This window comes from Oncorhynchus gorbuscha, linkage group LG06, assembly GCF_021184085.1.
Source record: "Oncorhynchus gorbuscha isolate QuinsamMale2020 ecotype Even-year linkage group LG06, OgorEven_v1.0, whole genome shotgun sequence".
Taxonomy (NCBI): domain Eukaryota; kingdom Metazoa; phylum Chordata; class Actinopteri; order Salmoniformes; family Salmonidae; genus Oncorhynchus; species Oncorhynchus gorbuscha.
Window position 1 is genome coordinate 48,777,245 of NC_060178.1, and position 23,248 is coordinate 48,800,492.

Here is a 23,248-nt window from a genome sequence, read left to right on the forward strand (position 1 = left end):
TTCCTTAGCCCAGTAGATTGTAGCTTTTTAGCTGGAGTTCCAAAAGGACATTTTGCTTCTAGTTATGAACAAGCATTGAATCAGAGTGGATTAGGATACTGGAAACAGCTTGATGCGTCACTACAGACCCGGGTTCGATCCCAGGCTGTGTCACAACCGAACACGACCGGGAGACCCATGAGGCGGCACAAGTGGCCCAGCATCATCCGGGATTTCCTTGAAGCGGGCGTCTGAAAGCTAACGTCGGGTCGCCAGCTGGTCAGCGTTTCCTCTGACACATTGGTGCGGCTGGCTTCCGGGTTAACAAAGCAGTGTGTCAAGAAGCAGTGCAAGCTTGGCAGGGTCGTGTTTCGGAGGGCGCATGGCTCTCCACATCCACCTCTGTCGAGTCCGTAGAGGAGTTGCAGAGATGGGACAAGACTAACTATCAATTGGATATCACGAAATTTGGGAGAAAATGTGGTAAAAGCACAAAGTGTTAAAATGATTTATTTCCCCATGGTCAGCATAAACTGGAAGTAAAAAAACCATTGCTGGCCTGTACAATACATTTTTTTTACTCTATCAACATAAGCTTGTGTGTGTGTGTCTACATTTCATTAAAAAGGTGTTTATGACATGTCTGGTAAATTGGTGTCAAAGTTCATTGCAATGTCTGGTTCTTCACATACGGAGAACAGCTGAAAGGATTCATCACCATAGAAAACAAATGAACATCTCTGGCAGAATAACATTTCTGTACAATAATAGAAAGTGTCAACTCAAACACTGTATAGAAATAAAAACACAATTCAAACATTTCAGCAGGAGTCAAGTTCATGTCGCTTCTTCCAACTCAAACCTGGTGATTCTACAGTAGTGTGGGGGCTCAGATCATGTTTCCCTGCAGAGAAGACGGTCCACTAATCCATTGAAAGTTGTGTGGAGTTGGAGACCCATGTAATTGACTGTCTGAGCCCGGCTGTGTGAATCCAGAGTGTAAAGGGGAATAGTGTTGTGAATGTCTGGCAGGGGTTATTTGGATTCACAGGGTAGATACATTTTTCAGCTGTGGTAGAGGAAACCCTGTGATGATTGCATCAGGAGCTCGTGTCTGGGCAGGTAAAAGTGGGATAGTCAGTCTGGAACAGGCTGTGAGGAGTTCAGGAATGAGCTGAAGTTAGAGGACAGGTAGGCAGACATATAGGGCATCAGTCTGGGCCATCTGAGCAGGGCTGGCTAGGGACAGCGTCAGAGCTGGGAGGTAGTGGGACCCGCTGCTCGTCCATCCTGTTGACCTGGGATCGCAGGATGAGGCTTAAGAAGTCCTCGTCTGGGACAGTAGAACCCTTAGTGGGGACTGTACACCGCTGGTCATTCAGTCTAGAACTCTACACAGGCACATTGGAACAGACCAGATTTTGATCTCAAATCAACAGTGTCAGTCAAAATTTCTGAAATATAGCATTTTTCAATAAATTTGGTCCATGAGTTACAATTCATCATCTTTACAATCACTACTAAGGTGGAAGCAAATGAGGCTTTTACTAACTTCTGAATAGTAAAGACATTTTCAGTGAACCACCTAAAATTGCCTACTGTAGGCTAGGTCTTGATTACCTGGCACTTGACTAGCATGTCGAAGAAAACGTCATCAGCCTGAGGCTGGTCAGTACTGGTCATCAGGGGACTGCGCGCGGTGGGGGGGCTGAGGGAATGATTGGAGCTGCAGAGACGTAGACCGGGGAAGCTGCTGCCCACGCTGGCTCTCTGCTCGTCCAGCCGACGGCCCTGGGAGGTGGCCAGCAGGTCCAGGAAATGCCCGGGCTCCAGGTTGGCCTCGCACGCGGAAGTAGGTACTTGAGGTAGCAGAGGACAGAGAGGTGAGGAAGGGGTGATGAAAGGAAGAAGTAGTTTCAGTTTAGCCTGAAAGCTACATCTGCTTTGCCAAAGCAATATTTTTTATTATGAACACAAAATTCAAGGAGGACACATCACAAGTAGATGAGCTTCTACCACCAGTGAATAGGATAAGTTAGGCACGTACAGGAAAGGCATTGGACGATGCGTAGGTCACAAAGTGCCAACCAGGCACATTGGTAGACACATGGCATGCAGAGGGGGGGGGGGTGAGACTAACTTACATTTCCTCATGGCTACGGGTGGGGTGGTACAGAGAGAGAATGGGTCGATGAGACTGCTCTGGTCGTCCAATAAGGAGCATCTTTGGTCTTCCATTCTGCTGCCCTGGAAACGACTTAGGAGGTCGAAGAAGCCTTCATCACCCAGAGTGTCAGAACCTCCAATCTACAGAAGAAAAGGGGCACAAAACACCCACTAAAACAACCAGAAAAGTCTCAGATAGTAATGATATCCTTTTTATGGTTGTCATAAGACAAGAATGCTACAATAGACTGCACAACATGCCCAGCCTCCATGTCATCTACTGTAGCTAAACCAAAGTAGGCTGTTGAACCCGTAGGAATGCATTTTAAATAATAGCAATAGACCAATTATATGATTACGCTACTATGTAGAACTCTCTCTACGGTTGAAGCTACCGTGGCTTCTGACTTCTGTGTGTCCATCTCTGGGGCTGTTGGTTTGTTCCTGGTGTCCTGGAGAACTCCGTCTCTGGTAGGAGAGCTGTGCTTCTTGTGTTTCTTCCCTCTGAGCCGGTTGATAAAGAACAGCTTGGAGGAGGCCTTGGCCATGCTGGATTTAGGATTAGGAGGCCTGAACACGCCTTCGTCCCAGTTCTGTTGTAAGGGCAGTACATGAAGACAAGCGTACCGGTACATGGAAAGAAACATGGAGGATAGGGGCGTGATAGGTGGTGTGTGTAGGCAGTTTAGTCGAGACGTCACCATCGCTATATAACCAATCAATAAAAACAACATTTACATACACTACCGTTCAAAGTTTGGGGTCACTTAGACGTTTCCTTGTTTTTGAAAGAAAAGCAATTTTTTTATCCATTAAAATGACATCACATTGATTGGAAATAGTGTAGACATTGTTAACGTTGTAAATTACTATTGTAGCTGGAAACCGCTGAATTTTTTATGGAATATCTACATAGGCGTACAGAGGCCCATTATCAGCAACCATCACTCCTGTGTTCTCATGGCACGGTGTATTAGCTAATCATTTAAAAGGCTAATTGATCATTATAAAATAATTTTGCAAGTATGTTAGCACAGCTGAAAACTGTCGTGCTCATTAAAGAAGAAATAAAACTGGCCTTCTTTAGACTAGTTAAGTATCTGGAGCACCAGCATTTGTGGGTTCAATTACAGGCTCAAAATGGCCAGAAACATAGACCTGTCTTCTGAAACTCGTCAGTCTATTCTTGTTCTGAGAAATGAAGGCTATTCTACGCGAGAAATTGCCATGAAAATGAAGATCTGGTAAAACGCTGTGTACTACTCCCTTCACAGAACAGTGCAAACTGGCTCCAACCAGAATAGAAAGCTGAGTGGGAGGCCCCAGTGCACATCTTAAGCCTTTCTTTTTATTGGCCAGTCTGAGATATGTCTTTTTCTTCGTAAAAAGGACATTTCCAAGTGACCCCAAACTTCTGAACAGTAGTGTAAATCAGTTCAATAGCAACATGACGGAGAGGGGTCACTTGGAAATTCCTGCTCATAAGAATATGTAAATATCTTAATATGCATGTGTACTGTACATATTTTGGTACCCACCTCCACAGTTTTCTCAGGACTCAGTCCTGCCACCTCCAAGTTCTCCATACTGTTACTCCTTCCTTCTGACTTAACGCCTGAAACCAACAAAATCAGGAGTCGGTCGGTGTGTTTGTGCCATATGTATCCATATGCATGTGTTACTTTGCGCCTGGACTAACTTTGAACTACAGATTTGTGTAAGGTCAAGCATAATGAGTTCAAATGGAATACTGGTTGTTTATAATAATATTATATGCCATTTAGCAGACGCTTTTATTCAAAGCGACTTACAGTAACCCGTGTGCGTACATTTTCGCATGGGTGACCCCAGTGGGAATCAAACCCACAATCAATGTTGCAAGCGCCATGCTCTACCAACTGAGCCACACAGGACCATATCGATTTACACTCAAATCAATCAATATATATATATATATATATATATATATATATCATAATAATAATACTGTAGCATTGTTACTGGTAGGACGGTAAGGACTTGTACCTGGTAAGGTATTCTGCTTCCTGAGGTTCTCAGTCCGAACAGAGCTGTTGCTGTTCAAGTTGGAGCTGCTGTTGGTGTTGAGGCTTGAGCTTGGGTTCTGTCCCAGAACCAGCAATAACTTCAGGTCTGACAAGTTCATCCTGGCTGTTGCCTCGCTACTTTTGTCTCCAGTCTGGACCAAATACAGGATGAGAAGTGTATTAGAGAAAAAAAAACACAACTGCATTAAGAAGAACACAACTCGAACACAGCTGTGGAATAATCTGGCCATATAGAGAGTCGAGGTGTTGTCCTCACCCCTCAGTACCGGAAGAGATTGCCTCGTTCATTTTATTCATACGGAATTCCTAGAGTTGAGACTTAATCAGACAATAACGAGGTTCATTCCACGTAGAAAGATCTGTGACTAGATGACAGGTACTGATAACATGCATTAGATAGGGAGGTGGAGTAAACATGGACCAGGCACCTCTTTAGAGATCTCCAGATGTTTCTCAGCAAAGTGAATAGCATCCTGATGATTCCCCAGGGCCGTGTGGGCATTTCCTAAACTCCAGCATGCTCTTCCCTCCCCAACTCTGAACAAACACAGATGGACAGACAGAAGGGAGATTGAGTAATTGCCAACTCAGAAAGTACACTTCCCTACTGTGAACACTTTGCATAAGCCTTTTGAACAACGCATGTCTTAGGCAAAGAAGATGGTCATGATCAGAGGACTCATAATCAAAGATGGTCATGGTCATACACGATCGACAACCATAAGCAACCAAGTATTGTAAGCGTGTGTACCTGTCCTTGAGCTCCAGTGCGATGATGAGGTGTTTGAGGTGGTAGTCGATGGCTCTGTCGTAGTCGCGCAGCAGTGTGTAGGTGTTCCCCAGACTGTAACAGGCCTGAGCCTCTACAGCCTTGTCCTTCAGCAGCCTAGCCAGCTGCAGAGTCCTCCTGGGGGAAGGGGGGCAGAGGTCAAGTGATGATAAGGAAGAAGTCACCAGAAACTAATCTTGCTTGCCCCTAACTGTGAGGCTTTGGTAAGAGATTTCCAGAAACATATTCACTTATAATCCCCCCCCACTTTTCCTTCTTTTTTTGTTTTTATTCTTTCCCACATCCAAACATACATGTACTAACTTGGCAGTAGTGTCTGAGAAGTCCCTGGGCCTTTGATGGTCAATTGGTCTCAGGAAGTAAGTCCACTCACTTGTAATGTTCAGCTGCCACTCCAAACTGGCCCAGGAAGATGTAGGCGTTCCCTAGGTTACAGTAGGCCCTCCTCTCAGCCGCCCTGTCGCCAAACTCCTTAGCGATGAGGAGACGCTTCAAAACGAATAAATGGAAGAATTTGAGTGGTCCGAGTGATATGTTCTCTTTTCTACTAAATAAAGTAACGAGAACATAATATCATAAAACAATATTCACACAAAAATATATATAAAGAATAACCCTGATAGTCTTGTGATGCCACTAATTTAGGGTATGTACCTGTTCATGGGCCCCCACAGTTTTCTGGAAGTTTCCGAGCAGATAGTATGCGTTACCTAGGTTACCATAGGTTCGTCCCTGCGCTGCCCGATCCTCCAAGTCCTTCACAATGGACAGGTTTAATCTATACAATAAACAGACAAAAGTCTGAAGGGTAACATTCACCAAAAGTACATTTATTCATGTCATTTATCAGCCGACGCCATCATATAAAGCATTAAAAAGGTCACAGACATTCACAAAAAGTCTTATTCACCATTACACTCTTCTCTACATCATAGGCAGACTCCTTTATAGAAACCCACTGATTAACTCACTCGTAATACTCTGTGGCTTTGACTAGAGCAAACTTGGCCTCCTCTGGGATTTCTCCTGGCTCTGCTCCAGTCCAGCAGATACTCTTCCCCTTGGAGTAGTAAACGTTGCCAAAATTATACAGCGCTCGGGCCTGCCCAACCTACACACACACCACACACACACACACACACACACACACACACACACACACACACACACACACACACACACACACACACACACACACACACACAGAGAGGAACAGGCCAACAAAACTAACATTGTCAATACTTGCCCAGCACACAGAGGGTTGGGCGTCAAACTAGTCTAGACATCAACACATACAGTTGAAGTCAGAAGTTTACATAAGGTCGGAGTCATTAAAACCTGTTTTTTCAACCACTCCACAAATTTCTTGTCAACTATAGTTTTGGCAAGTCGGTTAGGACATCTACTTTGTGGATGACACAAGTAATTTTTCCAACAATTGTTTGCATTTCACTGTATCACAATTCCAGTGGGTCAGAAGTTTACATACACTAAGTTGACTGTGCCTTTAAACAACTTGGAAAATTCCAGAAAATGATGTCATGGCTTTAGAAGCTTCTGATAGGCTAATTGAGATCATTTGAGTCAATTGGAGGTGTGCCTGTTGTATTTCAAGGCCTGCATTCAAACTCTGTGCCTCTTTGCTTGACATCATAGGAAAATCAAAGATATCATAGGAAAATCAAAGATATCAGCCAAGACCTCAGAAGAAAATTGTACACCTCCACAAGTCTGGTTCATCCTTGGGAGCAATTTCCAAACGCCTGAAGGTACGACGTTCATCTGTACAAACAATAGTATGCAAGTATAAACACCATGGGACCACCTAGGCGTCATAACTCTCAGGAAGGAGATGCGTTCTGTCTCCTAGAGATGAAAGTACTTTGCGAAAAGTGCAAATCAATCCCAGAACAGCAGCAAAGGAAGCCAAAGTACACCATCCCAAACGTGTAGCACAGGGGAGGCAGCATCACGTTGTGGGGGTGCTTTGCTCCAGGATGGACTTCACAAAATAGATGGCAACACGGAGGAAAATGATGTGGATATATTGAAGCAATACCTCAAGACATCAGTCAGGAAGTTAAAGCTTGGTCGCAAATGGGTCTTCCAAATGGACAATGACCCCAAGCATACTTCCAAAGTTGTGGCACAATGGCTTAAGGACAACAAAGTCAAGGTATTGGAGTGGCCATCACAAAGCCCTGATCTCAATACTATATAAATATTGTGAGCAGAACTGCAGAAAAGCGTGTGCGAGCAAAGATGCCTACAAACCTGACTCAGTTGCACCAGCTCTGTCAGGAGGAATGAGCCGAAATTCACCCAACTTATTGTGGGAAGCTTGTGGAAGGCTACCCAAAATGTTTGACCCAAGTTAAACAATTTAAAGACCATGCTAACAAATACTAATTGAGTGCATGTAAACATCTGACCCACTGGGAATATGATGAAGCGAATCATTCGCTCTACTATTATTCTGACATTTCACATCCTTAAAATAAAGTGGTGATCCTAACTGACCTAAGACGGGGAATTTTTACTATAATTAAATGTCAGGAATTGTGAAAATCTGAGTTTAAATGTATTTGGCTAAATACATTATGGCCACAATCAGTGGTCTTTCGTTCCAGTCTAGCACTAAATCTTCATTAAACAAGGTCTTGATGTTATGATGGAACGTTTGAATAAGAGTGTGTTGGGCTGAAACCAAGATTAGAACAGCATGTTTCTCTCCAGGACCAGGGTTGCTGAGTACTACTAATTACAATAATATTATTTACTTGTGTTGGATTCTAGCTTGAAATATACTTATTCATGTTACCATACCTGAACTTATTGATTACGTTACATGTAAGGGTGGTTTATGTTGAGGTCAATGGAGGGTGGATGAGAACTAGGTGTATGGAAAGTTACTGAGTGAGGAAGGGGGAGTGAATAAAGTTGACATTCTGTCAAAGCATGGTGTTGTTGGGCCTCCCGAGTGGTGCAGCGGTCTAAGGCACAGGGAATTTTTACTGCGATTCAATGTCAGGAATTGTGAAAAACTGAGTTAAATGTATTTGGCTAAGGTGTATGTAAACTTAAGACTTCAATTGTAATTATTAATCACTTATTCTAGCCGTCACCACAGACCCGGGTTCGATCCCAGGCTGTACCGCAACTGGCCGTAATCAGGAGTCCCATAGGGCGGCGCACATTTGGCCCAGCGTCATCTGGGTTACGGGAGGCTTTGGCTGGGGAAGCTTTACTTGGCTTATCACGTTCTAGCGACTCCTTGTGGCAGGCCGGGCACCTGCAGGCTGACCGTTCAGTTGAATTGTGTTTCCTCTGACACATTGGTGCAGCTGGCGGTTGTTAAATAGAGCGGTTTGGCGGTGGGGAGTTGCAGCGATGAGATGAAAATTGGAGAGATAAAGGGGGTAAGAGACAAATCACATGGCTCCTAAGGAGTAAGGCAAAGGGCAACAGTTTGGTTTCAGTAACTGATAAGGTGGGACAGCCGTGGATTAGAGAGGAGTGAGGATTTCGGCGTCAGGTCAGGTGAAGTGACAAGGAACAGTCCTGTTACACACACATACACGTACATGCACACGAAGGTTCTAGCAGGAGGAGGGGCCATGACTACACCAGCGAGAGGAACCAATTAAGTTCCTGACTAGCAACAGATGTATTGGCTGTCTCGATGGAAGGAGTTGACACCCCACCTAGTAAGAGTGTATAAATACTGTATATATCCTTGTGTAAACAGGTATTTGTCTTAGCAGCCGTTTGACCTAGTGGGTGAATAAACTTTGAGCTTTTCCTAGTATTCCATTTGAGTTAACTCTGTTTAGAACCTAACACTTGTGATTTAATTATTATGTTTGAATGTCTCACCTTATCGTACATCCCTCTGGTAATGTCATAGTGTCTTTGGCAACAGACCACTGCTTCATCAAACCGTCCCAGAACCTTCAGGGTGTTTCCAAGGTTACCACTGGCTTTTGCTTCTCCAAGTTCATCCCCAATGGTTCTGGAGAGAAATCACACCCAGACACAGAGTGAGACACGTCAATGATATACTGTACCATGAGACATCCTTGACCGAGAAAAGAGAAATTATAATTTGCTTCACAAATCAGCATTTGTCTCCCTACTCGAGTAAGGCTCCCATTTGAGGTGGTAAATGTTTCATCCCCATGGGATACCTGGGTGCTTTGCTTACTTCCTGACCAAACCAACAAACTAATCACTTGGTCACGTCGCCAGTCCCCCAGCTCCCATTTCTCTAGACCGCCACAGTTCACATGGTCCCGCGTGGCTCAGTTCGTAGAGAATGGCACTTGCAACGCTAGGGTTGTGGGTTTGATTCCCAAGGGGGACCAGTATGAACACATGTATTCACTCACTACTGTAAGTCACTCTGGATAAGAACGTCTGCTAAATGACTTGAATGTAAATTTAAGACTGAAACAAAACCTCCCAGTTTTATAAAGGCAGCAGAGTCTCACATTACTCTAACGACGTCTTCACTTGGCCAAAGACAGCAGCTCAAGGTGAACCTTAGGGACCTAAGGTCATGGTGGTAGTGTGCTCCTGGTCAGAGAGGTCATGGCAATAGTGTGCACCCAAGTAGCCTCTGTAGAGTCCAACAACTCCATCTTAACTCCTCCTCCACATTTACCGGATTGGTTGAGCAGTGTAGAAGAGAACCTCCCAAAAGTGCCCCCGTCCCCCCTTCTCGTCAAGACCAGAATGTATGGCATTTAGTTTCACGTGTTTATTTTACGCCTGCTACATTAGGTTAGGTCAGAGTGCGATTGTAGCGGTGTTCCGGCCGATGTCATGGCGGTGCTGCGTACCTGGTCAGTGAGAGGTCGTGCTAAGTGTGTGTACCTGGTGAGGGTGAGGTCATGGCAGTGGTATTCCAGAGCCTTGCTGTACTCCTGCAGGTGAAAGTAGGCGTTGCCCAGCTGGCTGTAGATGGCGCTGAGGATCTGGAGGTCGTCTGTGCCCACCTGGATGGCCGACTCAAAGAAGGAGACCCCAGCATGGTAATCCCCCACCTTACACTGCCTCTCCCCCTTCAGGGCCAGCTCCAGACAGGACATCTCCATCCTAGAAGGAAAACTTTAACATAACATAAATCTAGCCTATAACCCATCTGGTTAAAAGTAGACCATATATTACACATAATAGATCATTCTAAGACTACTATAGCAGATTTAACAGCTAGAAACTCTTAACCTCTTAACCACGTGCCTATAGGCAGAAGTTCTGCCTATAGGCACGTGAAATTTAACCGTACCCAACATCTTTATGAAAGGAATTTTTATTGCACCTGGACATTGTGGTAGCCTGGGTAAAACAGTATTAACACTAGAACCGCATGCCCTTTCAGCATACAAGTACCCGCTAGAAAACATTGCCCGGGCGTCCCGTTTAGCATACAAGTACCCACTAGAAAACATTCCCTTTAGCATGCAATGCAGTCGGAAAGTATTCCCACCACTTGACAGACCCCCCCCCCCAATCTACACAAAATTCCCCATAATGACAAAGCAAAAAACAGTAACATTACATTTACATAAGTATTCAGACCCTTTAATCAGTGCTTGTCCGAAGCACCTTTGGCAGCGATTACAGCCTTGAGTCTGTTGCTACAAGCTTGGCACAACTGTATTTGAAGAGTTTCTCCCATTCTTCTCTACAGATCCTCTGAAGCTCTGTCAGGTTGGATGGGGAGTTTAGCTGCACAGCTATTTTCAGGTCTTTCCAGAGAAGTTCGATCGAGTTCAAGTCCAGGCTGTGGCTGGGCCACTCAAGGACATTTAGAGACTTGTCCCAAAGTCACTCCTGCGTTGTCTTGGCTGTGTCCTTAGGGTGGTTGTCCTGTTGGAAGGTGAACATTCACCCCAGTCTGAGGTCCTGAGCGCTCTGGAGCAGATTTTCATCTAGGATCTCTGTACTTTTCTCCACTCATCTTTGCCTTGAGCCTGACTAGTCTCCCAGTCCCTGCCGCTGAAAAACATCCCCACAGCATGATGTCGCCACCTCCATAATTCACCGTCGGGATTGTGCCAGGATTCCTCCAGAAGTGACACTTGGCATTTAGGCCAAAGAGTTCAATCTTCGTATCATCAGACCATGGTCAGAGTCTTTAAGTGCATTTTGGCAAACTCCAAGAGGGCAGTTGTGCCTTTTACTGAGGAGTGGATTCCATCTGGCCACTACCATAAAGGGCCTGATTGGTGGAGTTCTGCAGAGATGATTGTCCTTCTGGAAGGTTCTCCCATCTCCACAGAGAAACTCTGGAGCTCTATCAGAGTGACCAACAGGTTATTGGCCAAGGCCCTTCACACCCGATTTCTCAGTTTGGTCAGCTCCAGGAAGAGTCTTGGTGGTTCAAAATTTCTTCCATTTAAGAATGAGTGTGTTGTTCTTGGGGACCTTCAATGCTGCAGAAATTGTTAAGTACCCTTCCCCAGATCTGCGTCTCAACACATTCCTGTCTCGGAGCTCTACGGACAATTCCTTCAACCTCATTGCTTTATTTTTTGCTCTGACACTGTAGGAGCTTATTTAGACAGGAGTGTACCTTTCCAAATCATGTCCAATCAAGTTGAATTTACCACAGGTGGACTCCAATCAATTTGTAGAAACATGAAGGATGATCAATGGAAACTGGATGCACCTGAGCTCAATCGCGAGTCTCACAGCAAAGGGTCTGAATAGTTATTTACATAAGGTATCATTATTTAATTTTTATAAATTAGCACAAAAAAAAAAGTTTTCACTTTGTCATTATGGGGTATTGTGTGTAAATTGATGATGGGGGGAAAAAAACTATTGAATACGTTTTAGAATAAGGCTGTAACATAAAATGTGGAAAAAGTCAAGGGGTTTGAATACTTCCTAATCAAACTTAATTTATCACATGCGCCGAATACAACAAGTGTAGACCTTAATGTAAACAGTGCAGGTTCACATTTACCAACAGTGCAGGTGAAGAAGAGTTAAGAAAATATTTACCAAATAAACTAAAGTAAAAAATAACAAAATAACAAACGCACTGTATTTGACGAAACTGCAGAGTATGCTCATCAGCTTGTCAATTGAATCTAGTCTACAGGCTAACTCATCATGTACAAAATGAGTTGCAGGCCAATGGCATCTTTGGTTTTCCACTCGTCAAGTTGGATAGAGTCAAGGATATGGTTTGCGTCATTCTGAAGGCCTAAAGCAACACACAGCCTGTTCCGGTTTCCCTTCCAATAAATTAGATTAGTAACAGAGTTAAAGTAAACATAGTCCTATAACAGCTAAAACATGTGAGAAATGGTATCAACCCTCAAGGCGTGCTGTCAAATTAACATGAGCGCCAAAGCTGATAAAGAGGCACACACTCCTCATTACACCATTGTTGTTCTAAAAATAAATCAACATCTTCAAACTCCTCATTCAGCCTACGTTAAAATGTGATGTTTAGCAACTTGCACAATTATAACCTATTCCATGCATTTGTCATTCATTCAGTGGGCTGGCATCCATTGTTTCACTGGACAGAGTCAAGGATATGTTTTTCATTATTCTAATGGCCTACTCCAACATGTAGTATGTTATCATTTCTCCTACAATACAGTCGCTCAGTAATAGAGTTATAGTAAATAAAAGTCTAATAACAGCTTATTTTTACAAAGTAACATGTAAAAGAGAATGTTATCAACCCCAAAGGTCAAATTATTTGGTGTTGATAAAAGGCATAACGAACTCAACATTCTATTATTGTTGTTCTAAATGAAAAATCAACCTCATTCAGTTAGGCCTAACTTAAATTCAACTGTCAAGTAAAGATGCACAATTATCACCCCTTCATCCATTTGCGATTCATTCAGTGAGGAGAGAGCGACATTAGCGCGTAGCTGGGCACCAACGTCCCACAGCACATAGTCTTGGCGGATTATGTTAGGAATAAGTGTGGGGAAAAAGACCCAAATACTTTTCTGTTCAGGATTTTAAAATTCAGACAAATGAGTAGTGTAAAATACAAAGATTTAGGAAAAGTCAGGGAAGAAGCAGGTCATAGCTAGAAAAACCAAACATCAGTGGCTGTTGGCCTATGGCGGTTCCAGTGTTAAAGGCCGACAACGACCAGAACAAACACACAAGATCTCAAATAGCAAACATAACAGTTACGGTCAAAGTGATGTCCCAATCAGAGCATACCAGACCAAGCCTGGTCCCATATCTGTTTGTGCTCATGCCAAACATGGCATGACGATAGTTTGCATGATAGCACAGACGGGCACACCAGACCAATGACATGGACTGCTGAAATACATTTGTCATGTTGGTATACCGGACATCATTCCACGAAGACAGTTCGGCTCCACAGCACACCCATCCGTGCATGTGGTCAGGATCTGCATCTATACTGTAGAAGTACACAGTCCACACCCTGCCACCACCAGCTTAAAAACAGCTGTGGTTGGTTACTCCTCAGGGAAGTTCTGTTGCCCTCTTTAAAAGTACAGCTTCAGGCTTCCACTGATGCCACCATAGAGGCAGCAAAACAACAACAGGCATTTCTAAAAAAATAATGGTCTCACCAGAAGAGTAGTGCCTTTCACCAGACTCTTCCTGGGTTAGCCTGAGGATGAGGTTACAGTACCTACCCGGAGAGTATACTGCGGAGGGAAGAGTAAACTATAGGATTCTTATTAATAGTTAACCATAATTAGCACGACTCCCCACCTCCATACAGCACAGCATATAACACATGCTGTAGGCACACAGCCTGAAGTGGCAAAAACATTGTCAACTCAATCCAACACCTACAATACAGTAAACCCCTGCTCTCCGCACTACCAATCAAGCATTTTCCAGCATCCGATTCAAACGTCAATGAACATTAGCTGATAGGAAAACAACCACAACCAATGTCCAAGACAAATCATTACTGTGATGAGTTTGATTAGAATATAATGCCCGACACCCATGCAAAGCTAATCTGTCTTTGGGGCCTGACATATGGGCCAGTCATCCAGAGACTTCAGTGCTGCACCTATAGCTAACATACAGTACCTGCTGCCTCGCTTCATCCTAACCCACTCCCGGACCCTTGATAGGACAGACATCGCAAGCTTCTTGATCACTGGCTTTGATCGAGACCGGCTCCTTCGGCGAGAGACAACTCAGTTGCTGTCCTTTGGCGTGCATACACATACCAACGGCGGTGAACCGTTAGCTAGCCCAGATACAGCAACAACAACTAAAAATAAATATATATATCCCCAGGAAGACTCTCCAATGTCGACACAGTCTCTAAAACCGTCTCTCTGACCTGCAGTAAACAGCACAACTTCGGGCTATAACTGCCTTCTGTCCTGGACTCCTAACCCCTCCCAGTTAGACGTCCAGAGCATCAAATCTTCTGTTGACAGTCGAGTCAGGGCTGCAGTCGAAGTAAAAGTAGGTTTCACATACAGGAATGGGTTCAGGGGTTGCGGTAGTGACTACAGTAAGCAGGGCTTAGCCGACGGCAGCATATCGTCTCCTCCCTCCTCTTGGCCACCTGCTGGTGCGTGTCACATCTCATTAGCCAGCATGTTCAGAGGTAATTACAGGGGATAGCTAAGTGGCTCTGGGATTGACTAATGCTTTTTGTTACAAAATATCTGTGAACTCTGAGGCTGGCATACCCACTCGTTATGACACCTCAATGAATGTGGATTGAGTGTTCGTCTGCTGATCGTTCAGCGCACTGTTTTAGGGACCAAACGTTGTGGTCCCTAAAACAGAAGATTAGCATGCATGCAAATGTATTTTGTTAATATAATTTGATCTTTGAGAAATTACGCTAATTGATTGCACCAAAATTGATCATGGTGATGGGGTCTGTTCAAGTGCATCTGCCCACCTGGCAGTTTCTTCACATGGACTCTTCGCTGCTGCTTTGGCCCTCATGTCGTAGCCCTGTGCGTCAGACTCGTGTCGTAGCCCTGTGCGTCAGACTCGTGTACAACACCAGTGCGTCAGACTCGTGTCGTAGCCCTGTGCGTCAGACTCGTGTCGTAGCCCTGTGCGTCAGACTCGTGTCGTAGCCCTGTGCGTCAGACTCGTGTCGTAGCCCTGTGCGTCAGACTCGTGTCGTAGCCCTGTGCGTCAGACTCGTGTCGTAGCCCTGTGCGTCAGACTCGTGTCGTAGCCCTGTGCGTCAGACTCGTGTCGTAGCCCTGTGCGTCAGACTCGTGTCGTAGCCCTGTGCGTCAGACTCGTGTCGTAGCCCTGTGCGTCAGACTCGTGTACAACACCTGTGCGTTGATAGCAGCCAAGTCAAGCATGTTGTAGAACACAGCAACAGGTCAGCAGCAAGTTCCTCCTTTCACCAAGTACAGCCATCTGATCCGAAACATTATCCAACACTCACTCACCTGCTGCCTGATATAGATCCTTTCCCAGGTATGGAAAGCCGTTCAGCATGAATCAGAAATGTCACGATCCATTTCTGGATCATCGGAGACGTTTTCATTTAGATCTTGTAGCAAAGCTAACGCAGCATGTGCATCCATTTGTCTAGGTCTTGCCATTGGAAATTACACATGCTCTCACTGTGTAGCATACTCCATTAAGGTCTAGAGGAATATTCATCCCCAAAACTCTTTTGGTATTTGCTTCATTACTCCATTGTCGACATAATTCCCAAATGTTTTGCTTGTCGGCAAACAAGTTAAAGATATTTTAGTTTCAAACTAAGGAAATAATCCCCGTATGATGCATTTTGTATCATATGATGCAAAACAGCATCCGATGCTAAATATTTTTCAATGAGAAACACTGTACCAAACATCTTGGATGTCAAATTCCACGACTGGAATCTCCTCGGTAAAAAACGTAAAAATGATAGATTTCATAAATCCTACTATTTTGAGGGAGTGTATTTACATTTACATTTAAGTCATTTAGCAGACGCTCTTATCCAGAGCGACTTACAAATTGGTGCATTCACCTTATGACATCCAGTGACATCCAGTGGAACAGTGTATACCGGTTATGGCGTCTCAAAACAGTACTACATTGTTCAAGCAAAGGTCTTTAAAAACATGCGTTTATTTATTTACATCCCCCTTTTTTCTCCCCATTTCATGATATCCAAGTGGCAGTTACAGTCTTGTTCCATCGCTACAACTCCCGTACGGACTCAGGGAAAGGTGAAGGTCGAGAGCCAGGCGTCCTCCGAAACACGACAGAGTCGCTAGAGCTCGATGGAACAAGGACATCACGGCCAGCCAAACCATCCCCTAACCTGGAGGATGCTGGGACAATGATGCGCCGCCCCGTCGGTCTCCCGGTTTCGGCCGGCTGCGACACAGCCCGGGATCAAACCCGGGTCTGTAGAGATGCCTTAGACTGCTGCGCCACTCGGTAGGACCTCAAAAAGGTATTTTAAGGGAGTATGCAAGCACAATCAACACCCATTCTCCCCCATCCTACTGTACTTTATTTAATCTATTGTTATATCTGTGAAATGAGTTTTGATTCAGTTTCGAAGCAATTATGGGGGTGATTATCAACTGGGCAGGGCACCTTCAACTCTAGGAAAAAGGAGTGGAGCAGGCCCTAATGTCAGGTGGGGCAAGGGGGAAAACCATTTGTTTTCAATTATGTCCAAACTGGTTATAACCATTACATCTTTGTCATTGTTAGAATCTTAATATGACAATGTGTTATAGGGATGCACGATATATTGGAATCAGATGATATTAGCTAAAAATGCTACCGTCGACCCGATGTCTAGTTTAACGCCGATGTGCTAAACTGACGTGCATACCTATATAACATGACGCCACGTAAAATGTAGCGCACACAGCATTCCTAACCTGGCCCATAATGTCTGCTGTGTGGATGGAGCAGTCAACAAGTCCAGCAGTCATTTGAAAGACTAACACTATTTCAGAGACAAATCAAAAAGCGAAATCCATTAACACCAAGATCATGGAAATCATTGCCCTTGACAATCAACGGTTCTCTGTCGTCGTGGGTGATGTTGGCTCTTCGCCTACTGGCCGATCACCGGTTCACACGCCATTTTTCAAATGTTGCCCTACCGGAGTTACACAGTAATAGCGTTACTGCCATTAGCTTCACGGCTGAAATTTGGACCAGCAATATCAGCCCCATGAGCATTGCTGAGTCTGACAGCGCAGTGGGTCGTCGAGGATTTTGTACTGAAGTCATATGTCGGGCTCATGAATATGCTAGCCGTCATACCGCTGCTGCCATTTCAATGGCATTTGATGAACACACTAGCTAGCTCCAGTCGAACAACTGACTTGAGAAAAACTCATCAACTGCACCTGCAGCAGACACCCTGCCAAAAATCCCAGTGAAGTGAAGGAGGGATGGACCTTCCCAGAAGAGAGTCTGATGAAAGTTATGACTCAAGCAAACAAATGTTAGCTGCATTTTCTTTGTACATACGGAAACGGGTCCCCGAAATTGATTTCATCAAAATCATTCAGTGGGTTGTTCATGTCTATTAACCAGCCTTCTGTCTGGCATTTGTGGTGCTATCTGCTCATCATCGAAACAGTCCAGGTGCCCTTGGAGAGTTCCTCAATGTGCTTGACACCTTGATAAGCTCATTTCCTGACGATGGCTCACCGCTCTTCATAATGGGCGACTTCCAACTTCCAGACGTCTGCCTTCAATTCATTTCTTTCCATCTCCCTCTTCCCCCTTGGTGGAGGAGGAATAATGGTATGCGTACGTTTTTCATGGTTCGGGTTGGGCCTCAGTTCCAGTGAAGGGAAATCGTAGCGCTACAGCATACAATGACATTCTAGACGATTCTGTTCTTCCAATTTTGTGGCAACAGTTTGGGAAAGGGCCTTTCCAGTTCCAGCATGACAATGGCCCACATGCACAAAGCGAGATCCATACAGAAATGGTGTTTGCGAGACCGGTGTGGAAGAACTTGACGGCCTGCACAGAGCCCTGACCTCAACCCTATCGAACACCTTTGGGATGAATTGGAATGCAGACTGCCAGCCAGGCCAAATTGCCCAACATCAGTGTTGGGCCTCACGAATTCCCTTGTGGCTGAATGGAAGCAAGTCCCCGAAGCAATGTTTCAACATCTAGTGAAAAAGCCTTCCCAGATAAGTGGAGGCTGTTATAGCAGCAAAGGGGGACCAATTCCATATTAATGCCCATAATGCCCATGATTTTGGAATGATTCAGGGAACCCCTACACGAGTTTCAGTCAACCCTGATATGAACTTTGGAGAAAGGTTCAAGTGACAGATATAACAAAGTCAAATGTCCATGATAGAGATAGTATCTGCTGCACAACAGGAACAGGGTAAGAACTCAATTTCCCACAAGGCACTGTGGTGGCCCACTACTTATCCTCCAGTTGGGTAAATAAGGCCAATCTGAAGAAATCCACTCGTCTGCATTTAGTGCATTAACTCGTTAAAAATGGGTTGTTCCACCTCAAAAAGCACAAAAATAAACACAATTGGATTGACACCCACCGTCGCTGATTGTTCTGAAATTGTTGCTGTTAGAAACAGATAATATTATAATTCCTGCAACATTGTTACAATATATAAAATCCCAAAAAATAAATACAAATCGGCCATTAATTTAAAGGATTAATATAATATTCAATAAATATAGTCCCGAACATCTGATTTGTACCAAACATGTTTCTAACCATCTTAGACATGAGGAATCCAATGAAATGGTTCAAAGCCACCCAGAGACCCTCCATTCCCAACGCCAATCCCACCTCAACAACAAGTATATAGTATCAGCTCCATGTCTGTAAGGAATATCTCTAACTCACTGTCTAAAAACAAATGTTGGTCCAAAACAGATTTTGGTACTGTATTTATTAAAAAGTTATATGAATCCTATCAATTAAAAAATGGCCAATTTGGGTGCAATCAATTAGCTGAATTTTTAAGATAGCATATTATATTGACAAAATAATGTTACAGGAATGTGAATCTTATCCGTTTCTAAATACAGAAATAATTTCTGAACAATCTGAGGTTGGTGGCTGTCATGGCTTGGTGAAGTGACATGGAACGACCGTAATGACGGTCCTGGCCCAAGGTGCCCTCGGCTTGGGTGTATGCTACGGTGAACCACTATGTTTACCTATTAGCTTTCACAAGGACAGGTGGCATCAAAACAGTGGTAAGGTCACACCTCCGGTCTAAGTTATATTGAATTAAGGTTTCAGTCATGCACATGGCAATGACAGATTATTTGTCTATTGACCAGGATCTTTACTCCCAGTAAAATGGGGCGGGTTATTTTTTTTTTTACAAGCAAGAGAGACGTTGCTATGTAATCTACACTAGACCGGTTTGCTCCATTTCCAGGCAAACCGGTCTGCGCAATGACAGTTGGACAGGCTTTGACACGCTACAAAATGGAGAGCAGAACATTCACAGTCTGCACTGTGGAGAACCGAAGCCAAACTATAAAGACATTACAAAGCAACGCATTCACTTGACGGTTCTCAGTATTGTTTCATTCTACTATTAAATATTGACCGCTTACAACCTCGGGCCTGTTAAGGCTACTTCAACTCCGCATCACTGGCCTCCAACTGGGGATGTCGGTGTACTGAGACTGAAGGAGAGAATCGCCTACCTCCGGTCACTGTCACCACAGGGAACACAGATTGAACTAACCAATACATCAAATTACATTCCAAAAGGGTGGCATAGTTACATGATCCGAATTAAAAACCAGGCGGAGAAAAAAAAGAGAGCTGGAGAGCATGGTGGAGGAATCACGGCCAACCATACACTTTGGAAGAAATCAAATGTAGCAGCTCAAATAAAATCTAAACCAGATGCAAAAGCATTTCAAAAGGAAGTCAGGCAGCCACTGTTGTGAGAGTGCCAAAGGGTAAACGAGACAGTGGGGAATAAAATACACCACACAAACGTTGCACAGGGGGAAAAACAACAGCAAAGACCTCACAAGTAACCCCCCTCCCCATCTCTCGATTACCCTCTCTCCCCCACTGTGTCATTAGAGGGAAACTGGAGATTCTGGGTGAGAAAAAAAAGGCCTTATTCTCCATGTGCAGCACAATTGCAACACCGACACAGGTACAGTAGCAGCAAGCAGACGCAGCTGGACAGAGCAGACGCAGCTGGACAGAGCAGACGCAGCTGGACAGAGCAGAAGCAGCTGGACAGAGCAGAAGCAGCTGGACAGAGCAGAAGCAGCTGGACAGAGCAGAAGCAGCTGGACAGAGCAGAAGCAGCTGAGCAGTCTATCAGTTAAACTCCACAACACGTAGAGTTTTTTTGGACCAGACTAGAGTGGTCGGGCAAGACATTCAACGAAGAAATACACACATTCAGCGTGTAAAGGGTTGGGGGCTTGAACAGAACTGTGTACGCCAAAAGTCAAGGTCAGAGAGTTTCAAATATCAAGCCAGCTTCACCTATAGGCAAAACAGCTCGTTTGTAATTGTTGTGCCCTACCCTAAAGTACAGTTATTACCTTTTTTTAAAAATCAAATCTACCTGTGTGGGTGTGTCTCAAATGGGGCCTTATGATAGGGCTTGTAAAGCCGAGCCAGCTGTCTGAATTTGTAATAATCAAGTTCGAATTATGGACAGGGAGGCCCACATTGATTTACCAGTCACTGAATGAGAGGATGCCGACCGGCGAGTCACTACGGCCCCTCACGAGGAGTTCTGGTTTGTTGTGGCATCCAGCCCCATCAAAATTGCCAATCCCTGCTGTAGAGGGTTCAACGTAATCACAACAAGGGGACAAGGGAGTGAGACTGCAGGCCCAGTAGCGTGTAAAAGGCAACCATTCATTAGAAGACTTTGTATTAGGGTTGCCTGCATTTCAGCTTGGACGTTTGGCTTCTCATTCTCAACCCTGGTTTTAGCTTCGTTTATCTACTTTCAAGACTGATGAAAGACAGGCTGGTGGGCCAGGGCAAGTTATTTGATTTTCTAGGTAGATGGAAAGAAGCACGAAACAATGTAGATAAGCAAACGAGTCATCAGGACCTGATGGGAAATTTGCTGTACTGTGGATTTGGGTTGCACCGTGTGGCTATGAATGGGCTTCTGAGCGGTGCAGTGGTCTAAGGGACTGCATCTCAGTGCTAGAAGCATCACTACAGACAACCTGGTTCGAATCCAGGCTGTATCACAACCGGCCATGATTGGGAGTCCAATAGGGCGGCACACAATTTGCCCGGGTTTGGTTGGTGTAGATCATCATTGTAAATACGAATTTGTTCTTAACTGACTTGCCTAGTTAAATAAAGGCAAAAAAAATTACATGAAAACATCATGAACATGCCCACCATGCTGGAGTCAGGAACTGGTACAAAGTCAGATCTGACACACCACCCATTGCCCAATATCCTGTCCTATTCAGACGGTAATTAAACCTAATGAAATATACCAGTTGATTTCGAAATATATGACCTACCTTATATAAAAACTGTTTTACCCAGATCATAATCTTAGAACCAATCAAGCATTTTACACCCTTGTTTGTATTTGGTTGGTTGGTCCACTTGGTAGTATGCCATTTTTCGCTGTTAGTGTATACCAGATCAGTACAAAGCACGCAAAGAGGCTTCTCAAGCACAGTACAATAAAACATATTTAGTGTAGCGTACATATTCATGCATTTAGACTTCAATTCCATGCACATTTCCATATGAACCCCAAAGTTAATAAGAAACTGTTTTCATGCGTGGAGTCATCTGGCACGTTCGCATTAGTAGCCTCAACAAACTTACCTTATAATTGTGTATTCGGATTCGCCCATTATTCAATGTGGCTTAGACTTCAGAAACCTAACAGCATATCCTATACATATTATCAATTTCGCGGTAATGTCAATTTTTAGCAAATAGACCGTTTCATTGAAGTGAAAAATGTTTGCCTCACTACTTTCGCCAGTGCCCGCCCCCCCACAAGATACCAAATTGGCCAATGGCGCTGAACACAACTTGAAGCAAACCACGCCTTATAGTAACACTGATCCTTGACCAATTACATTTCGACATACCTATAGTCGAGATACATTGTAATTTTTACTTTTCTGTTACTGTTTTCAAGGTCAATTTGGAAACAAGGGCAGCATTAGACTACTACTGTCAATGGACTTGGTCTATAAACGAGTCTGATATTTGAATGAGAAATGCAATCTGATTCACAAGAGGCAGTAGTATCAATGTTGTTCCATCTCCTGTTGTCTATTTATATACTGTGTTCAAAAACTGATTTGTGAGCCTAATCTGCTCTGTCTCTCAGACCAGGGATGGATCAGTCTCAATACTCTACGGCAGCTTCCTCTTACACACTGATCTGGAAACCAAAGACGTGGAGATATTTTGTTCATATATTTAATGTTATATATGTTCTGCGGTTCACTTATCCCCAAAAATGTGTCTGAAAAATTCAGTCAATTCAATTCAGGTTGCTAATACGGGGTCATTATGGGGCACTAGTAATATATGTAGCCTACACACTCCAATGCGATGACTCACCACCAACAATCAATTGACACAATGTAAAACATGGCTGTGATTCTGTATTCTTCAGGGAGCCTGGCAAAACATTTACATTTAACAGGTGTCAGATTCAATATATTACATTACAGAAGCCTCGTATTCTCAGAGAGGATCCCATTGTCTCCCTCTGTTATGAGGACACTTCGTCCACCCGATACCCATGTCCCAGCTCTGCCGGATACCAGTCAAAAACCCTGCTGCTCTTATAGTCTTCTCCATTGAAATCTTTGCCTCTGCTTCCTGTCTGTAGTAGCCCACTGGAGAGGACTGGCTTTTGGTGTAAGTGTTGCAAAGATCACATTACTGTTGTTCTGATGAGGCTTTCTGATAAATGTATTTCCTTCATTTTTCAGATAAGAGATGTTTGACACCTCCCCTCAAAAAATAATTTTTTGTATATTGTGTGGTGATGAACCATACATGTTCTATAAAAAACCGTGATCAATATGAGTGTTTCAGTAAATGGCTTTAGCACTAAAGTCTGGTTGTTTTTCATAGCAGAATTTTAACAAAGTGAGGAATCACCTCCAAAGAATAAGGAACCATTGAACGACATCCAGTTGTTTATCAGTTGTTCAACACAACAAGATAAACAATCTGTTAAAAACACTGTTGATAATCATTATACAGGTGAGAAAATATAAACAGTAAGAGCAGGGTGAGAGTTTAGCAAGTAGCAGACAT

At 44.0% G+C, this 23,248-nt stretch overlaps 1 protein-coding gene across 3 annotated transcripts; it reads right to left on the bottom strand.

Moving 5' to 3' along the window:
• Positions 1 to 473: 473 nt before the first annotated feature.
• LOC124038046 (G-protein-signaling modulator 2-like) lies at positions 474 to 21,975 on the bottom strand. Of its 3 annotated transcripts, none has more exons than XM_046353433.1 (14): positions 21,788 to 21,975; positions 9,877 to 10,098; positions 8,878 to 9,013; positions 5,973 to 6,112; positions 5,656 to 5,779; positions 5,375 to 5,490; positions 4,963 to 5,118; positions 4,640 to 4,748; positions 4,171 to 4,342; positions 3,684 to 3,760; positions 2,541 to 2,738; positions 2,124 to 2,286; positions 1,600 to 1,838; positions 474 to 1,370 (listed from the first exon to the last, which is right to left on the bottom strand). In XM_046353433.1, the coding sequence occupies exons 1-14, from the start codon at positions 21,814 to 21,816 to the stop codon at positions 1,191 to 1,193; spliced, it is 2,061 nt and encodes a 686-aa protein (XP_046209389.1). In that variant the 5' UTR covers positions 21,817 to 21,975; the 3' UTR covers positions 474 to 1,190. The 3 variants fall into 3 exon arrangements, with proteins under 3 accessions (XP_046209389.1, XP_046209388.1, XP_046209387.1); XM_046353432.1 differs by having other exon boundaries at positions 9,877 to 10,110; XM_046353431.1 differs by lacking the exon at positions 21,788 to 21,975 and adding an exon at positions 14,065 to 14,410.
• Positions 21,976 to 23,248: the final 1,273 nt, after the last annotated feature.